This window comes from Oncorhynchus mykiss, chromosome 2, assembly GCF_013265735.2.
Source record: "Oncorhynchus mykiss isolate Arlee chromosome 2, USDA_OmykA_1.1, whole genome shotgun sequence".
Lineage (NCBI taxonomy): Eukaryota > Metazoa > Chordata > Actinopteri > Salmoniformes > Salmonidae > Oncorhynchus > Oncorhynchus mykiss.
In genome coordinates this window covers 64,041,056-64,063,707 of record NC_048566.1, presented here as the reverse complement: position 1 = coordinate 64,063,707, position 22,652 = coordinate 64,041,056, and the positions used below count along the sequence as shown (strand labels likewise).

The 22,652-nt window shown below is 40.3% G+C and overlaps 1 protein-coding gene across 2 annotated transcripts in view; it reads right to left on the bottom strand.

The window, feature by feature from the left end:
- nell2a (neural EGFL like 2a) overlaps positions 1-22,652 on the bottom strand; it is a 102,762-nt gene that overhangs the window by 28,481 nt on the left and 51,629 nt on the right. For both annotated transcript variants that reach the window (XM_021567998.2, XM_036952885.1), the window contains 2 exons: positions 16,894-17,016; positions 16,521-16,616 (listed from right to left, as the gene is read on the bottom strand). In XM_021567998.2, coding sequence (XP_021423673.2) covers positions 16,521-16,616; positions 16,894-17,016 — 219 coding nt within the window. The remainder of the gene's footprint in view (positions 1-16,520; positions 16,617-16,893; positions 17,017-22,652) is intronic.

Below are 22,652 nucleotides of genomic sequence, written 5' to 3'. Positions count from 1 at the left end.
AAGAAGTCTATGGACAAGGTATGAAAGCAATCCATGCTTTGGTTTATTTTCCTTAGCACTGTTTCCCCATGCAAACGTTTGCTTATACGGTAAGGAAACCAATATGTCATTTGGATGAACTATGCCTTTAAGGGAGGAAAAGCAATCACTGCCATATTGTTCCAACACTCACTCCCTTCTTCAGGAAACAGTGACGTGACTAGAAGAGACTACCCAGCAAACCAAAATTGGTTCTGTGAAGGTTCCCAGAACATCCGTTAGGTCGCGGCAAATGTTCTCATAACACAAAAACTGTCCATTGATGATGGTAGAATGTTTGTACAAAACCATTCACTTGATGTTGGAAGAACGTCCCTAGAACACGTTTGATGTGTTGTGTAGAGGTTCATGGAATGTTGACGGTTGAACTAAATTTGACAACCAATTTTAAATGAAATTAAACATTAATTTTGTTTGGCATATTTTATCATCTCAACCAATGCCATTTAGTAAAATGATCATGCGGTTTCCATTACCAGAGTCCAATCTGTTTTTTTAAACAAGCATTCAAAGACGGTTGAAGCAAGGAGCAAAACCACACCTCTACCACTTTTGTACTAACTGTGTATAAAATGGGATATGACAACAATGTACAAATGTTGTTGACCTTTCAAACATCCTTTCAGAATGATTAAATGACTAATATGTTGTTGTTTTACAATTTCAGGAACTCTTGCTCTACCAGTCGGTTGAGTTGCCCATTAAAGAAATCAAATCAAATCAAACATGTACTTGTCACATGCTTCGTAAACAACAGGTGTAGACTAACAGTGACATGCTTACTTACGGTCCCTTCCCAACAATGCAGAGATAATACAAATATATCTATATATATACACAAATTATAAGCTAGGAAAAAATTCACAATGAGTAACAATAACTTGGCTATATACATGGCGTACCAGTACCGAGTCCATGTGCAAGGGTACGAGGTAATTGAGGTAGATGATTGCATATAGGTAGGGAAAAAGTGACTAGATAACAGGATAGATAATAAACAGTAACAGCAGCATATGTGATGAGTCAAAATAGTTAGTGCAAAAAGGAATGATATTAAGTCAAAGCTAAAGATTGCAGTCTCAAACCCACATATTCTGTTGAAACAAGTGAAATGGAGGCTCAGACATACTTTACTAAAAGAAAGTAGTGTAAAAAAAAAAACCATAGAACTCCTACTTTGAGACACTTGATATGGCCCCCTTTGTTTATCATGATAAGTGTTCCTAGATCAGCACTCATTAACTTGTAAACTACCTTGTAAACATTGGCCCAAAAGTACACAGCACATAAAGAGGATTGGTGAAGTAATGGTGAATAACCCAGTTACCAGTATTTCCCTGGGTTAGTTATGTCTAAGAAGGCTAAAAAGGAAGCATGGAATTCCTGACTGATCATACGGCCATATACAGGAAAAAAGATTAAAGAGGGGTTCCATGGTGGTGCAGAGGATAAAAGACCTGGCTTGGGAACCTAGAACTGCACTTTCAAACCCCACATGTGCAGATTGTTAACATCTGAAGTGTAAAAACATATGGTTGTGTTTGTATGATTAAATGTTGTCCTGTGAATTAAATCATGTGCAGATGGTCAACATCTGAAGTGTAAAAACATATGGTTGTGTTGGTATGACTAAATGTTGTCCTGTGAATTAAATCATGTGCAGATGGTCAACATCTGAAGTGTAAAAACATATGGTTGTGTTGGTATGATTAAATGTTGTCCTGTGAATTAAATCATATGCCGATTGTCAACATATGAAGTGTAAAGAAAAATGGCTGTTTCATTCTTTCAAAATTAAGGGAGTGTCCTTTGCAACCTAACTTAAACATTGCAGGAATGTCATCACAACTGAGCATTTTTGGTTGTAATCTCTTGTAATGTACCCACACTGTTCCCACAATGTAATATCCTGTTCTGGGAACCTTTAAAAACTCAGAAAGGCTGTTTTGTCAACATTCTTGCAACATCAAAAGCAATGTTTTGTGCACCCTGATACAAACATTATCTGAATGTCAGCACAACTAGACAGTTTTTGCGTTTTGGGAACATATCTTTTGGGATGTCCCCACAAAGTTCCCACCAGACTGTTCCACTCCAAGGATATTTCATCTAAAATGGGTAGACCACTTCATGCCTGATTGCCTGCCTGCCTGCCTGCCTGCCTGCCTGCCTGTGTCTGTGAGTCTGTCTGTCTGTCTGTCTGTCTGTCTGTCTGTCTGTCTGTCCTCCATGCTAATGAGGTCTGCAGTAGCAAATTGTTGGTCTAATTGTCTGCATACATACATCCACCCACCCACTCCTCTTCCTCCTGGTCGACGTGTCGGAGTGGGCCCTGGGCCGTGTTCAAAGAGGGTTCTGGTCTGGTACAGAGCTGTACTTTATCCTCTCTTCTCTTTCTTTAGCCAGGCAACAAATTGTGTTTGTCATATAAAACAGTGGAGCTGTTGGGAGAACTATGAGGGATTTCCTTTATTAAAAGGGGTTGGTTGCAGGACACTGACAAGAACAAGGCTACACAGCCCTAATATGAGAAATGGCATTGAGATGAATAACTTGCAACCTTTCTTAATTGAAATGTAGACAGGATAATGCCAAGCTCTTATAACCAGATACAGTACATTATATCCTCTTATGGTCAATAGTACATCTAGATACTGTGGATCAAACATGATCACTGTGGAAAACACTACAGTAAAAGGAATCTTGGTTAACCCAGAACTAAAGTCTTGCCTAATTGGTCAGATGCTCGCTTAAGTTCCGGGTCCATATATATGTAAGAAAAGAGATATAGCGAGGATCGGAACCGGAACAAAGTCCTCCACCCTTTCTCTTTGCATGTTACAGGCAAGTCTATGAGCATAATGTCCTGTCATCTTCTGAAATTCTAAACATGCTAACACCTGCGAAATTGTGATTTGTCCAAATAAGTGACAAAAAAAACCTAAGCACCGGAACTAATGCTGCTGATCTCACGCATCCCGTTTTATCATGACAGATCCACGGCACCATTTATGTTTACGTCGTCTGTCCACTAAAGATAACAGTAAAACAAAAATGGTAGATCACTTCTTGAGATGTCACTTTATATATCATATTATAATTTAGCCTGAGTATGAAAGTACTGTAATAGTCTGAAAAACTAGCCTTGAATAGTTAAAAGCTTTTCAAAGCTACCTACCAAGTTGTTCTCCACATAATTAACATCTAAAATAAGTCCTTATTTCTGCATCCTTGAAGCACATTCTTAAGAGTAGCCTGACTACTTTTTTTGTGTGAAGATGAGTCACAAACAGTAGGAATGAGACAAGTACCAAGACCACTCTTCTTCTGGCTGCTTTCATTGTCTTATTGTATCCACAGAAAACTGCCGCCAAGGGCAACAACGGGTTGCCATTAGCGACTGAAGGCACAGTTGGCAATCTGAGAAGAGAACAAAACAACAATAAAGCCTAACAAGCTTGGAATTACTTTTAACAGAAATGAAAGGAGAATAAAATGAGCTGAAAACAAAATAAAGATTCATCACAATGGAACACCTCAGCAAGTTAGCACATCAATTAAAATGGGCATATTTTATAGGAATAGGTCATGCCTTTAATTAAATAGCAGAATACAAATCATTCAGTTGACAGTGATACTGGTTACAGACAATGGCGATATTGTCTATATAAATGCAGCTGCCACAGTATTGAAGCCATTGGATTCGGTTTATCATACACTAACTACACTAACAACGCCAACAGTGAAACGGAGAAACGTGGCTTTGAAGTTATTTTGAATAGCCAGACAAATATGTTGTAGGTAGACAAGTGATAATGCACTGATGTATAATCATATTATTAAGTCATTTATGCATCAACCATGACCACTGACTTGACGGCCACACTGTCAAACTTTACCTTGTAAATGTACAGCATTGTACAAGAAGCAGAGTTACGCTAAATACTGTAATTTTGCATTACAGCAGGGATGCTGTAAAATGTTTTACAGTAAGAAAATATACAATACTGCATTATACTGTAAATGAGGCTACTGTAATCATTACAGCAACACAGCTGTATTATATAATGTCACAAATTTTCTGGCAACTCTGCTGCCAGTATAATGCTGGTCGATCTTCAAGGCATTCCTAGTCGATCACCAAATATTTATTTAGAAAAGCCAACGAACAATAAAGGTTTGCGCTACTTTAAAAAAAATTGCGTTGAGCTGTTAACCGTAGGTGCACTTGATTCAAAAGTCCCGGGCGCCGAGCACTTAAGGTGTTCTCATGAGACATACTCCACCTACCTGGCGGACCGGCAAATCTGTGACTAAATCGAGTGCACCAACTGTGCTGCCCAATCGGATGGCTCAAATCCCCGTGGCTACAGAGCTTCCATGACCCTGGCAACAACAGGCTACTTGTTGTTAATAACTTTTAAAACCATGACTACAGATAGACTGTCAATGAATACAGCAAAGAGCTGTTTTTAGGAATGAGTTCATGTTTAAGTTTATATTCAGCACTGTCACTGTTTTTATTCAACACTATTACAAAACGTGCTTCTCCGTACTTCGCTCGGGCTGCAGCTGCAATGAGTGAGTAGCCACTATCGATAGCCCTGCGCTTTATTGTTATTAGCAGCTTGTCGTGTAGATTTTATTATTAAGGAATATTTAACTCCTCTCTGGTCATAGGAACAACATGAATTTGTGCATGAGGCAGATGTGATGCAACTCGAGTTGCACCATCAGGTGGAGACGGTGTCCCCTCTCTGGGCAGTCTCACCGGAGGAAAGGAAGGAGAGCATGAGAGGCGGTTGGGAATTATACATTTAAAAAAACATATATATATTTTTTATTTTTTTTAATTTTACTCCTTTTTTCTCCCCAATTTCAGCACTCCATCACTCTCCTTCTTGGTCAAATAGCCCTTACACAGCCTGGAGGTGTGTTTTGGGTCATTGGCTTGTTGGAAAAACAAATAATAATCCCACTAAGTGCAAACCAGATGCAGAATGCTGTGGTAGCCATGTTGGTTAAGCGTGCCTTGAAAATGTAATGGCGCCGGAGGAGATGGCTGGGCTCTTAACCAATTGTGCTCTTGTGTGTGTTATTTTTCTCACTTTATTTGTAACTTATTTTTTACCGAAAAGAGCTTCTGGATATCAGGACAGCGATTACTCCCTTCGTACTGGATGAAGATTTTTTCTTTAACCTCTCTCGGGTATGTGGGATGCTAGCGTCAAATTAAAATACAGAAATACTCATTATAAAAATTCAGAAAACAAAACAAAAACAAAATATTTTACGTAGGTTTAAATATGAACTTCTTGTGAATCCAACCACGGTGTGGCTACTTTGAAGAATCTCAAATCTCAAATATATTTTGATTTGTTTAACCCTTTTGGTTACTACATGATTCCATATGTGTTATTTCATAGGTTTGATGTCGTCACAATTATTCTACAATGTAGAAATAAAGAAAACCCCTTGAATGAGTATGTGTGTCCAAACTTTTGACTGGTACTGTATATAAACAGTGTATTCAGACCCCTTGACTTTTTTCACATTTTGTTACATTACAGCCTTATTCTAAAATTTATTAAATACATTTTTTCCTCATCAATCTACACACAATACCCTATAATGACAAATATATATTTTTTGCAAAAATAAAAAAACAGAAATACCTTATTTAAATAGGTATCCGGACCCTTTGCTATGAGACTCGAAATTGAGCTCAGGTGCATCCTGTTTCCATTGACCATCCTTGAGATGTTTCAACAACTTGATTGGAGTCCACCTGTGGTAAATTCAATTGATTGGATTGATTGACCTGTGGTAAATTCAAATGATTTGGAAAGGCACACACCTGTCTATGTAAGGTAACACAGTTGACAGTGCATGTCAGAGCAAAAACCAAGCGAGGTCGAAGGAATTGTGTTGAGGCACAGATCTGGTGAATGGTGCCAAAAATGTCTGCAGCATTGAAGGTCCCTAAGAACACAGTGGCCTGCATAATTCTTAAATGGAAGAAGTTTGAAACCACCAAGACTAGAGCTGGCCGCCCGGCCACATTGAGCAATTGAAGGTCCCTAAGAACACAGTGGCCTGCATAATTCTTAAATGGAAGAAGTTTGAAACCACCAAGACTAGAGCTGGCCGCCCGGCCACATTGAGCAATTGGGGGAGAAGGTTCTTGGTCAGGGAGGTGACCAAGAACCCGATGGTCACTCTGACAGAGCTTTAGAGTTCCTCTGTGGAGATGTGAAAACCTTCCAAAAGGACAACCATCTCTGCAGCACTCCACCAATCAGGCCTTTATGGTAGATTGGCCAGACGGAAGCCACTCCTCAGTAAAAGGCACATGAAGGCCAGCTTGGCACGTAAAGGCTCTCAGACCATGAGAAACAAGATTCTTCGATCTCATGAAACCAAGATTAAACTCTTTGGCCTGAATGCCAAGTGCCAAGTCCAGAGGAAACCTGGCACCATCCCTATGGCGAAGCATGGTGGTGGCAGAATCATTCTGTGGGGATGTTTTTCAGGGACTGGTACACTAGTCAGGATCGAGGGAAAGATGAACAAAGAAAAGTACAGAGAGATCCTTGATGAAAACCTGCTCCAGAGCACTCAGGATCTCAGACGGGGGTGAAGGTTCACCTTCCACAGGACAACGACCATAAGCACACAGCCAAGACAACGCAGGAGTGGCTTCGGGGCAAGTCTCTGAATGTCTTTGAGTGGCCCAGCCAGAGCCTGGACATGAACCTGATCGAACATCTCTGGAGAGACCTGAAAATAGCTGTGCAGCGACGCTCCCCATCCAACCTGACAGAGCTTGAGAGGATCTGCAGAGAAGATTGGGAGAAACTCCCCAAATACAGGTGTGCCAAGCTTGTAGAGTAATACTCAAGAAGACTCAATGCTGTAATCGCTGCCAAAGGTGCTTCAACAAAGTACATAAAGGGTCTGAATACTTATTTAAATGTAATATCTGTTTTTTATCTTGAATTTTTGTCATTATGGGGTATTGTGTGTAGATTGATGCGGGAATAAATAAAACATCTATTTTAGAATAAGGCTGTAACATAAAATGTACTGGGCATAACAGACCAAGGACATGGCACATACTCCACTATTAAATGTTTTCGACTCACTTCCACTCCAATCTGTCCCCTATACACATTTACTGTTGGCGCCACATACCAGTTAAATTGGTATAGCACTCTCACTCACGGGTAAAACAAATGTAGCCTCTTACAAGGCACTCCTCAAAATATGTTAATGAGCCCGAAACAACAATAGCATGCAAACACTAGTGGTCAAAAGGTTTTTGGTGCTCCAAAAATACGGGGTACTGGGTACTGTATTCTGTGGGTTGGAATTACAGTACTATTTCAAATCTAGTACTTCTTTAAAGTAATGTTCTGTTAAACCAACATTTAATAGAAATTTACTGTATAATTTACCAGTTACATCTAAAATCACCCAGAGTGCATTGCGATTTAGGTCAATTTACTGAAATGAATTATACGGTACATTGTTGTTAGTTTTATTGAATAATAGTCCACTGTAAAAACAACAAGATTTTTTAACAGTGTTGCCATAGAATGAAAAAATGTTGCTCCTGTATTATGGGTCATATCTTTTGAACTGTTTGGGCTATAAACAAGCCATTTTCTCTGTAGCAATGGTGCAAACATAACTGTCACTGATCTGATATAAATCGTTTTTTTTTCTCTCACTATGGCACCCAGAAGCTGCAGTACAGCAAAGCCTAATCATTACAACAATTTATTATCTAGGTGATTTTTTTTTTTAACTAAAATGGACTGAGCTCACCTGACAGCATGAGATTGACGCGTTAAACTGAAAATGTTAATCTACTGTAGGCATAAACTATTACTGTAAATAAATAAAGTATGTTAGAGTATTTTTTAGAGTATTTTTACAATTCTTATTTTACCCATAATGCAACGTGATCTATAGCATTAATTCTGTAAAACACATTTAAGGTATTTTACAGTGATTTCTACCGTGTGTTACTGTTAAATTACAGAAAAGTTTTACAGTGCATATCAACCAACTATGCAATATGCCAGCCAATATGCCATGGTCACTCCTGTACATCCCTAGCTGTAAGTAGCCTCCCCATAGCAGCCATATACTGAATAATGCATGATGTGCCAGAGTTGTCAGTCTGTTGCTGTCTGTCAGTGCAATGTGCCACAGGCCATCACTTTGTTGTACAGGGATGATATGCCACAGAGACACACACACACACACACACACACTAGTGATGCATGGGTTATATTCGCGAGGCCGGTCGAGTTTAGTGTCATGAAATATTGTGTGGGTGGCGGGCGGGTTGAATAAAGGGAAAACAATACATAAAAAAAACATGAATGTATCAATCTTGTGCAAAATCTATTGGCTACGTTGAGGTTTTTCTTTCATTCTTTTTAAGATATCTGGCCTTAGTGCATAAGCCTAAGCTTTAGGGCGTCACTGTATGCCTGTCAAATAACCTACACGTGAATAGCCAATGCTTTTGGGAATGGGCTGAAAAAGTAAGGACAATGTCAGAGCTGAATTCAATAAGAGAAAAGCTGTGAAAGGAGATTTGACAATAAAGAGAAGGAAGGGCCAGAAAAGTCATGTTTGGGAAAGATTTGGTGAAGTGGTTAAAGAGGAGGCTGTGTGTGATGATTGTGAGGCGCTGTACAAATCCCACAGTCACAAGACGGGACTTCAAATAGGCCTATGGCACGTCAAGGGAACTGTAGCCTAGTGTTCAGATGGGTTAAATGGAAACTGAAATCTGGACACAGTCTGTAGATCTATAACCTCTCACTTAGAGTTAATATTAACTCCTGCAGAATGAATCATTTCTTGCAATAAAATGATAAACCAAATGTACACTTTCCCTCGGGAACAGGAATGGAGAAATATGACTTATTTCTTTCAGCATCTTGAGAGAACGCAAAGGCACAGTTATGCAGAGGTGCTCTCTTTATCAGCATCATAAACGGTGATAGTATTTCAACCACATCAAATATGAAACCAAGCTGAATTGAAATCTTATCAGAGACATGTTGGGTCATTTTCTCAGCTTTCAATTTCCATTCAACCGGTCACTTGGACATTTTGTACAATAATTTATTTTATTTTTTAATTTTTTTTGTGCATTTTCTCACCGGTCCCTAAATGTCTTTGCTCTGCGAAAGAAGCAGAGATGACAGAGAAAACTTTACCGATGTCAACTAAATTGAAGCATTGATTTCCTTCTAGTGATTTATTACATTATTCTGGTGAGCAAGGGTTTATTTAGTTTTCTAGGGCAACATACATGAGAAGCTGCATGTATCTAATAATAGGCAAGTTGACTAACAAACAGCCTACCAAAATGTCAGAAACATCTTATTTGGCAAAGAATCCTACACCCGCTGTAAAATAATCGTTCTGCCATTTCTGACTGTAGTTTCAGCGCATTTGTTCTATATTTGCAGGTGAGAGTCAGTCGGGTGCGGGCCTCAGATTTTCACTTTATCACATGTAGTTGGGCGGTTTAGGATGGATTATTAGAAATTATGGGAAGGTGCAGGTGAACAAACAGCTGACCCATGCACCCCTAACACACACAAAGGTGACATCATGGGCTCTGAGGACTTCAGCTGTGTGTGTGTGTGTGTGTGTGTGTGTGTGTGTGTGTGTGTGTGTGTGTGTGTGTGTGTGTGTGTGCGCATGCGTCCGTGTGTGTGTGTATGTGCGTGTCTATACTCACTCTGTGTTTTAGGACCTCTCTCTCAGCTGTCATAGGCAGGCAGCCTACCACTGTTTTTGAGTCAGTGTGTGTCCCAGGGGGGAACTAAAAGCAGCACAGTGGGTCGGTGGGGGGGAGCGGGCCGCTGTGAAAGCTTTTCCATGTTCAGCCACCGCCTTACTCAACCTCGCCTTGCCCTCCAGGCAGGATGAAGGGAGCTAACCCTAGCCCCACCTCTCCCTAGTCTCTCTCTCTCACTTTCTCTCTCCCTCTTTCTCAGTTTCTCCCCCTTTCTCCCTCACGCTCTCTCTTTCCATCACTCTCTCTTTCTCTGTTTCTACCCCTTTCTGTTCTTTCGCTCTCTCTGCTCTCTCTCCATCCCTCTATTTCTCTCCCAGAGTGAGTACTGGGGAGTTTTATATTAGGAGTGGGAACAGTGGGAACTCCAGTATGAACTGCTCCTATCCAGCAGAGTGAGTTCTCTCTGGGAGCACGTCACTGCGTTAAGAGACACATGGCGACTCGGACTGACTCCTCCAGTCTATCCACGGACTGACTGCCCGGTGAGGTCTCTGCAGTACAGTAGCAGTGGCTAGAGGCCTCCAGAGGTGGCTCCAGCTCTGTGTTGAGGGCACTCAGGGCAAGAGCTGTCACAAGCCTGACGGGGCTGGAGACAGAGTGGAAAGGCGGGAAAGACTATCGGAGGGGAAATGCACAGCTCTGGAGATAGAAGAGAAAGACAGCTGCAGAAGTGGTGACAAACGCCTTGTCAACTGAGGCACCCTCTCTGGGAATCTTTTTGAGTGTGTTTGTGTTCTCAAACCTTAACTGTTTGAATTATAATCAACGTTGATGATTAACTGTTGGGAAGATAGGAGCCCAAAATAAACAGAGGCCTGAGCTCAACAACATCGTCACAGTTTCCCCTCATTCTGTAAATAGATTGACAGTCATTCTGCTCCACAACTGTTTGTTTGTCACTAATTACACTCTGAGCATTCCATTCTAAATGGTTCAATGTGCCAAAAAAAGAACATCTCACAATTTCCCCTTTTAGCAGCTGTTCCTTGTCCACAGTACAGACTGTTCCAGATTCTATAGAGAAAAAATTGTGAAGGCGACGCCCAGCCTAGTGAAGGTAATGAAATGGTTGAGAGCTCTGACCGTATCATTACTAGGATACATGGTCATCAGAGCTGGTCCACTGCAGAGGTGGATAAGAGATCATGGTTATTATGCTCCTAACACCAGCCAGCTTTCCAGCATTCCATTCAGCCGTCCTCAGCATCACAGAACAGGACAGAACAGCACCTTGAGAAAAGTAATTTGCTTTAAGACAGGCAGTAAAATGGTACGCCTCATAAAGGTCCTTTATGTGCAATCAATACCTGCAGCTCAGCAGCTCTCTGTTTCTGCCCTGTCTGGGAGCTTGAGAAACAGAGTCTCAAACTGTCATGCCTCTGATTTCTATTAGCTTTCACTGTTGTCTTGTCCTGACAGCTATTCTCCTATGTACGACATGCTGAAAGCAAAGTATATGTTGTATAGATCAGGTATAGGAGCTGCTATATGAGCCCCTTTCCCATGATGCTCCCACATAAGCCACTGCAGATGGAAATATCTACGAAAACAAAATACAATCAATAGATATAGGATGAGTTGTTTGCATAGCGGTACATCTGTACATCCTTGAGAGAGGACATCAGTTCTGTATAGTGAATCCATGATAACGATGACGGAGAAATCTCAACATGAGACCTGGATGGAGTCTGAGGACAAAGTAAAGGAAATAATCTCGGAGAAACTGAAGATGGACCACAGGAAGATTGAGGTGGAGCGCGCACACAGGACTGGAAATCCCACCACCGTCCCAGGAGACAGGCCCAGGACGATAGTGGTCAAGGTCCTGAAGTTCAAGGACAATGTAGATGTTCTGGAAAGAGCCAAGAACTTGAGAGGAATGTACATCTTCCTCCATGAGGACTATCTTGAAGCTGTGAGCCAGAAGAGGAAAAAACTTATCCCAGCAATGAAAGCTGCTTGAGCATGTGGGGACATGGCTACATCCTCAATGACAGGCTCATTGTCCACCATCCCTCCCAAAAGCCTTGAAGAGATGAGCGAGCCAAGCCTATGGTTTCGTAGCTTCAACCCCACAGCACACACACATACTTACACACACCAACTGATTAATGGACTGCTGAATGTATATATTTTTTTCTCTGACTTTGTTTGCTCTTTTGCATATTATCATAAGGTACCCAGGAAAGGGCTGAAAATAGCTCATATTGTATGTAGCTTTAGAAATAAGGTTCATGAAATCAATAACTTGCTAAGATCAGATAACATTCATATATTAGCGATTTATGAGACTCACTGAGATAATCATTTGATGATACAGCAGTAGCAATACAAGGATATAACATCTATAGAAGTGACAGAAATGCTTATGGGGAGGTGTTACTGTATACAGTGCCTTTGGAAAGTATTCAGACCCCTTGACTTTTTCTACATTTTGTTAAGTTACAGCTTTTTTTCACTCATCAATCTATACACAATGCCCCACAATGCCAAAGCAAAAATAGTTTTTTTGAAATTTTTCTAATTTATTAAAAATAAGTTGGACTAGTAACCGAAAGTAACCGAAAGGTTGCAAGATAGAATCCCGGAGCTGACAAGGTACAAAATCTGTCTTTCTGCCCCTGAACAAGACAGTTAACCCACTGTTCCTAGGTCGACATTGAAAATAATAATTTGTTCTTAACTGACTTGCCTAGTTAAATAAAGGTAAAATAAAAAATTAGGTGCCTTTTGGCAAACTCCAAGCGGGCTGTCATATGCCTTTCACTGAGGAGTGGCTTCCGTCTGGCTACTCTACCGTAAAGGCCTGATTGGTGGAGTGCTGGTTGTCCTGAGGTCCTGAGTGCTCTGGAGCAGGTTTTCATTAAGGAGCTCTCTGTATTTTGCTCCGTTCATCTTTGCCTCAATCCTGACAAGTCTCCCAGTCCCTGCCGCTGAAAAACATGATGCTGACACCGCCATGCTTCACCGTAGGGATGGTGCAAGGTTTCCTCCAGATGTGAAGCTTGGTATTCAGGCTAAAGAGTAAAATCTTGGTTTCACCAGACCAGATAATCTTATTTCACATGGTCTGAGAGTTTTTAGGTTTCTTTTGGAAAACTCCAAGCGGGCTGTTATATGCCTTTCACTGAGGAGTGGCTCCCGTCTGGCCACTCTACCGTAAAGGCCTGATTGGTGGAGTGCTGCAGAGATGGTTGTCCTTCTGGAAGGTTCTCCCATCTCCATAGAGGAGCTCTGTCAGAGTGACCATCGGGTTCTTGATCACCCCTCCGAACAAGGCCATTTTCCCCCGATTGCTCAGTTTGGCTGGGCGGCCAGCTCTAGGAAGTCTTGGTTCCAAACTTCTTCCATTTAAGAATGATGGAGGCCACTGTGTTCTTTGGGAAGTTCAATGCTGCATTTTTTGGTACCCTCCCCCAGATCTGTGCCTCGACACAATCCTATCGCAGAGCTCTACGGACAATTCCTTCGACCTCATGGCTTGGTTTTGCTCTGACATGCACTTTCAACTGTGGGACCTTATATAGACAGGTGTGTGCTGTTTCTGTTTTTAATTTCTAAAAACGTGTTTTTTGCTTTGTCATTATGGGGTATTGTGTATAGATTGCTGAGGATTTTTTTAAATGTAATCCATTTTAGAATAAGGCTGACAGTCAGTATCAAAATAATATGTGTGAAATGCCTGTAAGAGATGTAAACAGAGAGGTCTACTTTTTTAGGGACCTGAATATTGACTGGTTTACATCAAGCTGTCCGCTCAAGAGGAAGCTTCTCACTGTAAACAATGCCTGTAATCTGGTTCAGGTTATTAATCAAACTCACAGGGTGTTTACAAACATTACAAATATTGTAAAACTTTGTTCTAAAGCTGTATCCGTACCCATTGGATGCAGTGATCACAATATAGTGGCTATTTCCAGGAAAGCCAAAGTTCCAAAAGCTGTCACTCTTACGTGGAAGATGTTAAAAATATTTATAAAATTGCTTCTTCCAATTATTGCTAAACATGCACATCTTAAGAGACTGACTGTTAGAACTGTCTTAATGCCCCATAGATTGATGAGGAATTTAAAAACTGTATATTTGAAAGAGATGGGGAAAAAGAAGTGGCTAATAAGTCTGGCTGCACATCTGACTGGCCGACTTACTCCGAATTGAGAAATGTTGTGACTGAACTAAACCAACAGAAAAATAAACTGTATTATATAGTCAAGGTCAATGACATAAAGAATGATGGAAAACAACTTTAAAGTACTTTAAATGAAATTATGGGCAGAAGGACAAAGAGAAAATTAGAAAATGTACATTTGAGAAAATGTATGTGTTATGGCTTTTCAACCTCTGCCATATCGTGGATTCAGAGCTGTCTATCTAATAGAACTCAGATGGTTGTCTTTAATGGAAGCTTCCCTAATGTCACACATGTAAAGTGTGGTGTACCACAGGGCAGCTGTCTAGGCCCTCTACTCTTTTCTATTTTTACCAATGACCTGCCACTGGCATAAAAAAATGCACGGGTGTCCATGTATGCTGATGATTCAACCATATACACATCAGCAACCACAGCTAATGAAGTCACTGAAATCCTTAACAAAGAGTTTGTCTGTTTTGTAATGGGTGGCCAGTAATAAAATGATTCTGAACATCTCTAAAACTAAGAGCATTGTATGTGGTACAAATCATTCCCTAAGATCTAGACCTCAGCTGAATCTGGTAATAAATTGTGTTGCTGTTGAACAAGTTGAGGAGACTAAATTACTTAGTGTTAACTTAGATTGTAAACAATCATATAGGTTCAATGGTTGTAAAGATGGGGAGAGGTCTATCTGTAATAAAGAGATGCTCTGCTTTTTTGACACCACACTCCACAAAGCAAGTCCTACAGGCTCTTATCTTAATTATTGTCCAGTCATATAGTCAAGTGCTGCAAAGAAAGACCTAGTTAAGTTGCAGCTGGCCCAGAACAGAATTGCATGTCTTGCTCTTCATTGCAATCAGGGGGGTAATATTAATACTATGCATGCCAGTCTCTCTTGGCTAATAGTTGAGGAAAGACTGGTTGCGTCACTTCTTGTTTTTATAAGAAAAATTAATGTTTTGGAAATTCCAAATTGTTTGCATACTCAACTTACACACTGACACACACACCAGACATGCCACCAGGGGTCTTTTCACAGTCCCCAGATCCAGAACAAATTCAAGGAAACGTACAGTATTATTCAGAACCATGAGTGCATGGAACTCCCATCTTATATAGCGCAAGTGAACAGAACCTGGTGTCAAAAAAACAATAAAGCAACACCTCACGGCACAATGACTCTCCCCCATGTGACCTACTTATTGTGTGCATGTACTGGCGTGTATGTGTAACTGATAGATACACACACTACATGGTAATGATTTTAAATGTCACATGTATGTGAATTGTAAAGTATTTTGTCTGTAATGTATTTTTCGTTATGTGTCAGACCCCAGTAAGACTAGCTGTTGCTACTGGCATCGGCTATTGGGGATCCTAATAAATCTAAATATAATGCTTGGCCAAGACAAAGATAAAAATTATGCACTATAACGCACAGTGCATCAGTGTCAGTGTGCTATTGTAATTAATATCAGGTGTGATGCAGACAGAGTCATTCCCATAGTGCTACAACTGCAGTTCAAATCCTCAAATGGCCCATTAGAACAGGAACTAGCTCATTAGTCACCACAGAACAGAACCCAGCCACACAGGGGATAAAGGAGGATGAACAGGCGAAATGGCGAAAGTAAGAGCCATGTATTTATGGATAATGGTTCTGGGGAAACTGAAGAAGGGTGCTTTTTGTGAAAACAACAGCTGGTGAATAGTGAAATAGCTCAGTAACACTTTAGTTATACACTCTAAAAATTAGGAGTTCAACAAGATTTCTTCTAAAATCCTCAAAGTTCTTCAAAGAACCTTAGGGTACTTGGCACTGAAAATTGCCCCCAAAAGGTTTTTCCAAGAACCCAATAGGAGGTGGGGTTCATCGAGGAACCTCCTAAGTTGGTGGGGGGTTCTTGCAGGAACCTAACTGCCCAACTGAAACATTTGTATTTTCATTTGAAAGGACTGAAAAATGTAAAGATGTCCTCTATTTAAGGTAAGGGTTGTCCCTTGTATGAACTAAATTAAAGGGTTATTCAAATAACTTATTTCAATTTGAAGAACCTCTAAAGGATACTCCAGCAACCTTTGCTTTTTAAAGTGTATCACATGTCATTTTTACAGTGAGTGTGTAAAGACGGTCAGTAAGGGCCAACACTTACAATGGAAGTCTCATTTGATGTCTCAGTCAAATGCCTTCCAATAGAACACAAGACAATTGCAAGTATTTTAAACAAGCATGCAGATGACATCATGGGCTCTGAGGATCCGAGCTCAGGCTGTTCTATTGAGAGAACTAAATCAATTCTGACACCAAAGTGATGATAACACTGAAAGTATCATCTTAAGATTTTTTTTAGCAAACAACGTCTCATCTTGAGTCATTCCTTCTTCAAATACAAATCAAATCTATCTGAAGAACTCCACAGCTCACCTCTTCCCTCCTACTTTATATTCTGTGTAGTCTTGATGCAGTGTTTTAATTAGAGGACTGCAGACTAGACAGAGAGGAAGTCTTACCTGTCTCACACCTCTTCCCTGTGAAGCCTTGCTGGCAGATGCAGTTGTTTGGGGAGATGCAGGTTCCTCCATTCTGGCACAGGCCATCGCACATCGCTAGAGGACCACAGGTATCCCACAGCCATTATTCAATATTAACTTAGATAGATTATAATTTTAATTAGGACTGTAGTATGTATTTGGATACAGTTGATGGGCTCATTTACTAATGTGATTTAATATATCATTACAGTTCTTAAACATTTTTCTTAGTAATGATTAATGTAATTGAGAGAGATAAAATAATGACGTACTTTTTGGACGTTAGTAATGGTCTACAAGAGACTATCTGTACTTTATCTGTCTGTGTGTGGTTCTGGTCAGTAGAGCTTACCTTTGCAGACGGTGCCGTTACCAGTGTATCCTGGCTTACAGGAGCAACTGTGCCCTCCCACCTTGTTGAAACAAAGGGCATTCTGGTCGCAGCTGTGTAGTCCACTCACACACTCATCATGCTCTGGAACAGAAAAACAAACAGACAGAACAGCACCTTTAAGACCAAAACAAAACTTCACCTTACACAGGTCAATCACACCATAACAGCACCTGAGCCAAACTAAACTTCACCTTACACAGGTCAATCACACCATAACAGCACCTGAGCCAAACTAAACTTCACCTTACACAGGTCAATCACACCATAACAGCACCTGAGCCAAACTAAACTTCACCTTACACAGGTCAATCACACCATAACAGCACCTTTGAGACCAAAACGAAAACCCCCTTAGAAAGGTGAATCACACCTTAGCAGCACCTTTAAGACCAAAACTAAACTTCACCTGGCCTTCTTTATGTGACTCGTTTCAGAAAACTAGGTGTATGTTGCACGTCACTACTTCACAGAAGCGGCATTTGAACGTAAACATGTATTATTTTATAAAAATGAATTTTGGCATAAATGCCTTCTGGAACATGTGCACTTTCATGTGCCTTAACAACAAACATGTATTCCATCCATAAAAACTATTCAAATTGTTAAATTACGAGGCTAGTTGGTTTAGCCACAGGAAAAGACAGGAACCTTCCCGCTAGCAATGATTGGCTGAGATAATGGATGGGCTGGACATGCCAGGAGATGAGTTTGGATTGGTCTTCCATGTTCCATGTTTCTGTCTGTAATGTGAGCTGTTCAGTATGTGTTGACAGTCCTTTCTACCGTGACGTTTTTGAAAGATATAACGTTAGACATCGAGAACTACAAAAGTTTAGCTAATTTTCCCAACAACATTGATGCCCTGAATTTAGCAGGCTCTATCAACAGATCAGTTACTTTCTGAACACGGTCAGTGTGAACTGGAGTGACTTGACACAATGCTGGCCAAACAAGATGTACCTAGAAACAAAACAGAGTTAAATGGTGCCAGTCTGCCATGAAGCATTCATCCATGTATATGGGTAAGAGTCTAGCTACATTTTCAGACATAAGCTTTTAATTATGACAGAAAGTCATTTATATTGCAAGTTAAAGCATACTGTTAGTTGGTTATCAAACATTAGCTTGCTGGCTCGCTAGCTAAAATTACGTGTATGATCTGTGTAGTAATATTATTCAAATCAGAAACCTATTTGCCTTGCTAGTTATAGCCTAATGTTAGCTAGCTAACATTGAACCTAGTTTGTTAGCTTTAGCTACCTGCAGATTCATACTACAGCTATGAAAATGTTTGTATTGGTAGTAGTATGAGTTGGGATTATAACGGTTCATTGTTTAGCTAGCTAGCGACATGTCTAAACAAAAGACTCCACTTCGGCCGAATTATTACATGACCCAGCAAATTAGTCAGGTGTGTCTGGGGGTGATTACAGCCATCTATTATATTTCATGAACATGTGTACATGTCTGGACATTCGTGACCCATCCACTTAGTAGATGTGGCTGGGGGGTGGTTATAGCATTTCCTTCACATGACCCATCAATAGAGACAAGTGTGTCGGGTAAGTGTCATCTAATAATGATAAAATATTTTATCTGGATACTTTCTGTTTTTGATATTGCTAATATATAAGTAACCACTTCACTGTACTGTTTACAACTTCTGTATCCTGTTCATGTGACAAATAAACGTAGATTTGATTTGATATAGCGTGTGTTTACCACATAGCCTCACCTGTGAATCCAAAGAGATGGGTGGGGCTAAGGCTTAAGAGGGTGTGAACAATGCTGAATGGGTGTTGACAAAGAAGAGCTTTCCAGTAGGTGTACCAAAACATTCAAGGGCCATTTTCTCAAAAGTGGGGTTACCAGTTGATCAACTTTCAAAGTATATTTACTTTCCCATTGTTCCTCAATTGCTGTGTATGATATACAATTGTCTAGCTCTGATTCTCTACTTTTATCCAATGTTAAAAACACCATTTCAAATGTGGCTACATAAGATTGAATCGAGGTGATCGGTCACATTTTGTAGAGGCCAATCACACCTTAACGGCACCTTGGAGACAAAAACAAAAACTTCACACTTCCCCTCTATCCAGAGACCAATCACATGTTAACAGCAGGAGACAGAGGCAGACAACCCTGTATCTGACTCCCACCCACGCAAACCTATCTCGGGAATCTATCTATCCTCCCTCACTCACATTGCAAAGTTGAACGAGCAATTTCTGCTGCATGCCCTCGAACTGACCATGAACACACAGTGAGATTTTTATACCACGGGCACAGGAATACATCTATTCTGTGTGGAGCTTTGCAGAGGTTTTATAATTGCTTCTTCGTGATAAGTATTTGCTTACTGTATACTACTTAAGGCAGTTGGTTACTAAACTTTTTGGCATTGTGACTTTCCAAAAACTACTGGAAACTTCATGTGAACCATTATTCCGTGAACAAAACTAAACTTAGATGACTCAGTCTCTAGAATGACACAAAAAAGTTAGGTCCCAAAGGACGCAAACCTGGCATTAGTTGTCCAACTGTCCATCTCCTTTTGGCAGAGAGAATGTTCTAATCCTGATTGAGTCTGCTCTGCAGTGTGAAATGACAGAACCAGAAAAAGTTGATCAAATCTATCAATAATACTAGAGGAAAACCTATGGGACATAACATTGTATTGCTTATCTCTGGGTAACACTTTGTCCTCTTTCCACTTGTGTTAGTGGATTTCTGGGCCATCCTAAGCCTGGCAGGGGACTAAAATATCACATTCAGCTTTCTCTCCTGTGCTCACGCACAGACTAGCTCTCATGAATCTTACTAAAGAATGAGAATAAAGAACAGTATTCATTTATTTTGTAGCCCTTTACACTCGTACCCCTATATACAGCTGAAGTCGGAAGTTTACATGCACTTAGGTTTTTCAACCACTCCACAAATTTCTTGTTGACAAACTATTATTTTGGCAAGTTGGTTAGGACATCTACTTTGTGCATGACACAAGTAATTTTTCCAACTATTGTTTACAGACAGATTATTTCACTTATAATTCACCGTATCACAATTCCAGTGGGTCAGAAGTTTACATACGCCAAGTTGACTGTGCCTTTAAACAGCTTGGAAAATTCCAGACAATTATGTCGGGGCTTTAAAAGCTTCTGACAGGCAAATTGACATCATTTGAGTCAATTGGAGGTGTACCTGTGGATGTATTTCAAGGCCTACCTTCAAACTCAGTGCCTCTTTGCTTGACATCATGGGAAAATCTAAAGAAATCAGCAATCGTTATGTTTAATGTACAGTTACAAGATGACATGGCGTCACACCCTGGGTTGTTCGTAACAGAATAAGCCTGTGTTTGTCAATTGTGATGGAAGTTTGCCAGGGCACACGCAGCTGAATGCACTCATGGCTCCTTCCTATGCGTACCAAAATGTGGATCTGTTTTCCTCAATTACATTGTGAAAGCTATTGTGAATTTTCCAGTGCAATGCTCCGGTATTTGTGAAATACGATATAACCACGACAAAGCCTAACACTGTAACATCATATTTTAAAACTTAGCTAGTCATGTTGGAAATAGAATAGGCTTTCAAATGATGCCCACCTGACCCAGATTGCGATTTATAATGGACCGTTTTTGCATTTACGTAAACAACAACAGTAATTGTCTGATGTCGGAGATGCAGCGCTGTGTTCCAAACAAAACAATTACAAGTGTGCTCTAGTTCCTCAACGGCACAGCTAGAAGAGAAAAAATAAATGTGTATGTGTTACACCTGTGCTGGCTTGTCCCGTTAGTTGGAAGGTGTTTCCAGGTGATATTTAAGAGTGGCTGGCCCAGTGTTCCAGTTGTCTTGAAAGATGTGGAGTCTTTTAGCTCCCTAGTTGATTGCTAGAAAAGCATTCCTTTGTCTAACGGTCCCTGTTTTTAGTTTGCTTCCTGTCTCTAAGTTTGGTGTGGGTTTTTCTTTTGTTTGGCTCTTAGGGGCAAATTTGATGGGTGCCCATGGTGGGTGTCTTTTAGGTCCCAGTTGTTGTTGCTATGCAACTTTCAGTGGACACCCCAATTAGTGTCTTTCAGAACCCCTCCTAAAACCCCACCTGTTTCATTTTGCCTGTTGTCAGTGACTCTTTGTTAGTTCACCCTTTTGTTTGAGTGACATTTTTGGCTTTCTTACTGGGGAACGTAACTTAGTTGAAGACTCTTCTTTAAGTCATAACAGTGCATTGAAAATTACTTAGGAACTGTGCACACTTTGGAGAGGTGTGTGGCCACTTGAAGACACCAGTTAGTCCTCTCACTCAAACTCTTGTAATTTTTTTAATTTTAGGGAGCAGTTGAAATGTACATAATTGTTATCTGGAGGAAAATTGAGAGGGTCATGCTTTTTCAATTTCCGTCATGGAGAGGGTATTTCATTAACAAACAAAAATAATTGTCCAGGGGAGGGTCATGTAATTTGTAATCGATTAAATGTAATATTGCTCAGTGTTTGAGAATTAGTTGCTCATTATATCTTCATGTGTGCCTGATGCTGCCCCTCACCCCTGATGCTCCAATGGGCGCTCAATCAAGTGTGTCTAGTATGATCTCAATCAAATGATCCATAGCCTATACTATAGACCTGGGCTATACGAAGAGCATGCTCGGGGAGAAGGACAGGGCAAAGTTATATTTTTAAGAAAATGTCATTCCTTTGAGATTTTGCGCTGCTGGGATGGTGTATATAAAACTAGACTACACTACATTACACTGCAATGGATAGGCTATCCCAATCATAAGCCCTGCTCTTGCTGATGTAAATAAACCCTTTGACTCACTTCTTTAGGCAGAACAAAAGGCTTTTTCCCACCCACCCCAAAAAATAAATATATTAAGTTTGAGAGGGAGTGCCTGAAGATGAGGACCTGCGGTAAGCCTGCTAGTGCTATAATAGAGTTGAATAAAAACAATGTTTCGGTACCCACAATGAATCTCTTTATCAGAGTTATTGACCTCACAATAAGTTATATTCAAGTAATTTACATAGCTATGAAGTGGCAGCCATGGAGATGGACAGCACATAGGTGCTGAAAGTAGGCTAATTTGATAAGGCCTAATTCATTTAAAAATTCATAATTTGACTTTAGGCTACTAACAACAAGAGCACTTTGTACTGGAGTCTATTTCTTCCTACTCAAGAAATAAGAGGTGGGCCGACCTGTTTGACAGACAAAATCAGTCTGCTATCCATAGATTTTATCAGCCAATTATTTCAGTCACCATGCACTCCTTAAATATTTCCCATGTCAGTGAAGGGCTTGGTGTGTTACGTTAAAACCAGGGCTCAAATTGAAGGGGTTTTCGAGGGTATTGTGGCTTTTGTGAAAGAAAATGTCTAAAAGCGTAGGCTACCCCTTGTTAGCTTACAAGTTTGAAAAAATGTAATGGACCTGGTTTATATGAAGCGATCTATGACGACGCTTTAGTCTGCAATGCTAGAAACAACCCGTATAACGCAGAGGAAAGACGTGACTCCGACGCATGTGGGATTTAATTAGTTTGTCTCTTTGCCATTCAGAGGCTGCGCTACAACCTTCTATAGCTGAGGAGACAAAAACATGTACTTTGCTTGAGAAGTAATGTGTGATTCGGGTCACTATCAACTGACGTTCAATAATTTCAAAGGCTATTAAACAACATACTTAACTCTCAATCAGTCAGGAGCAAG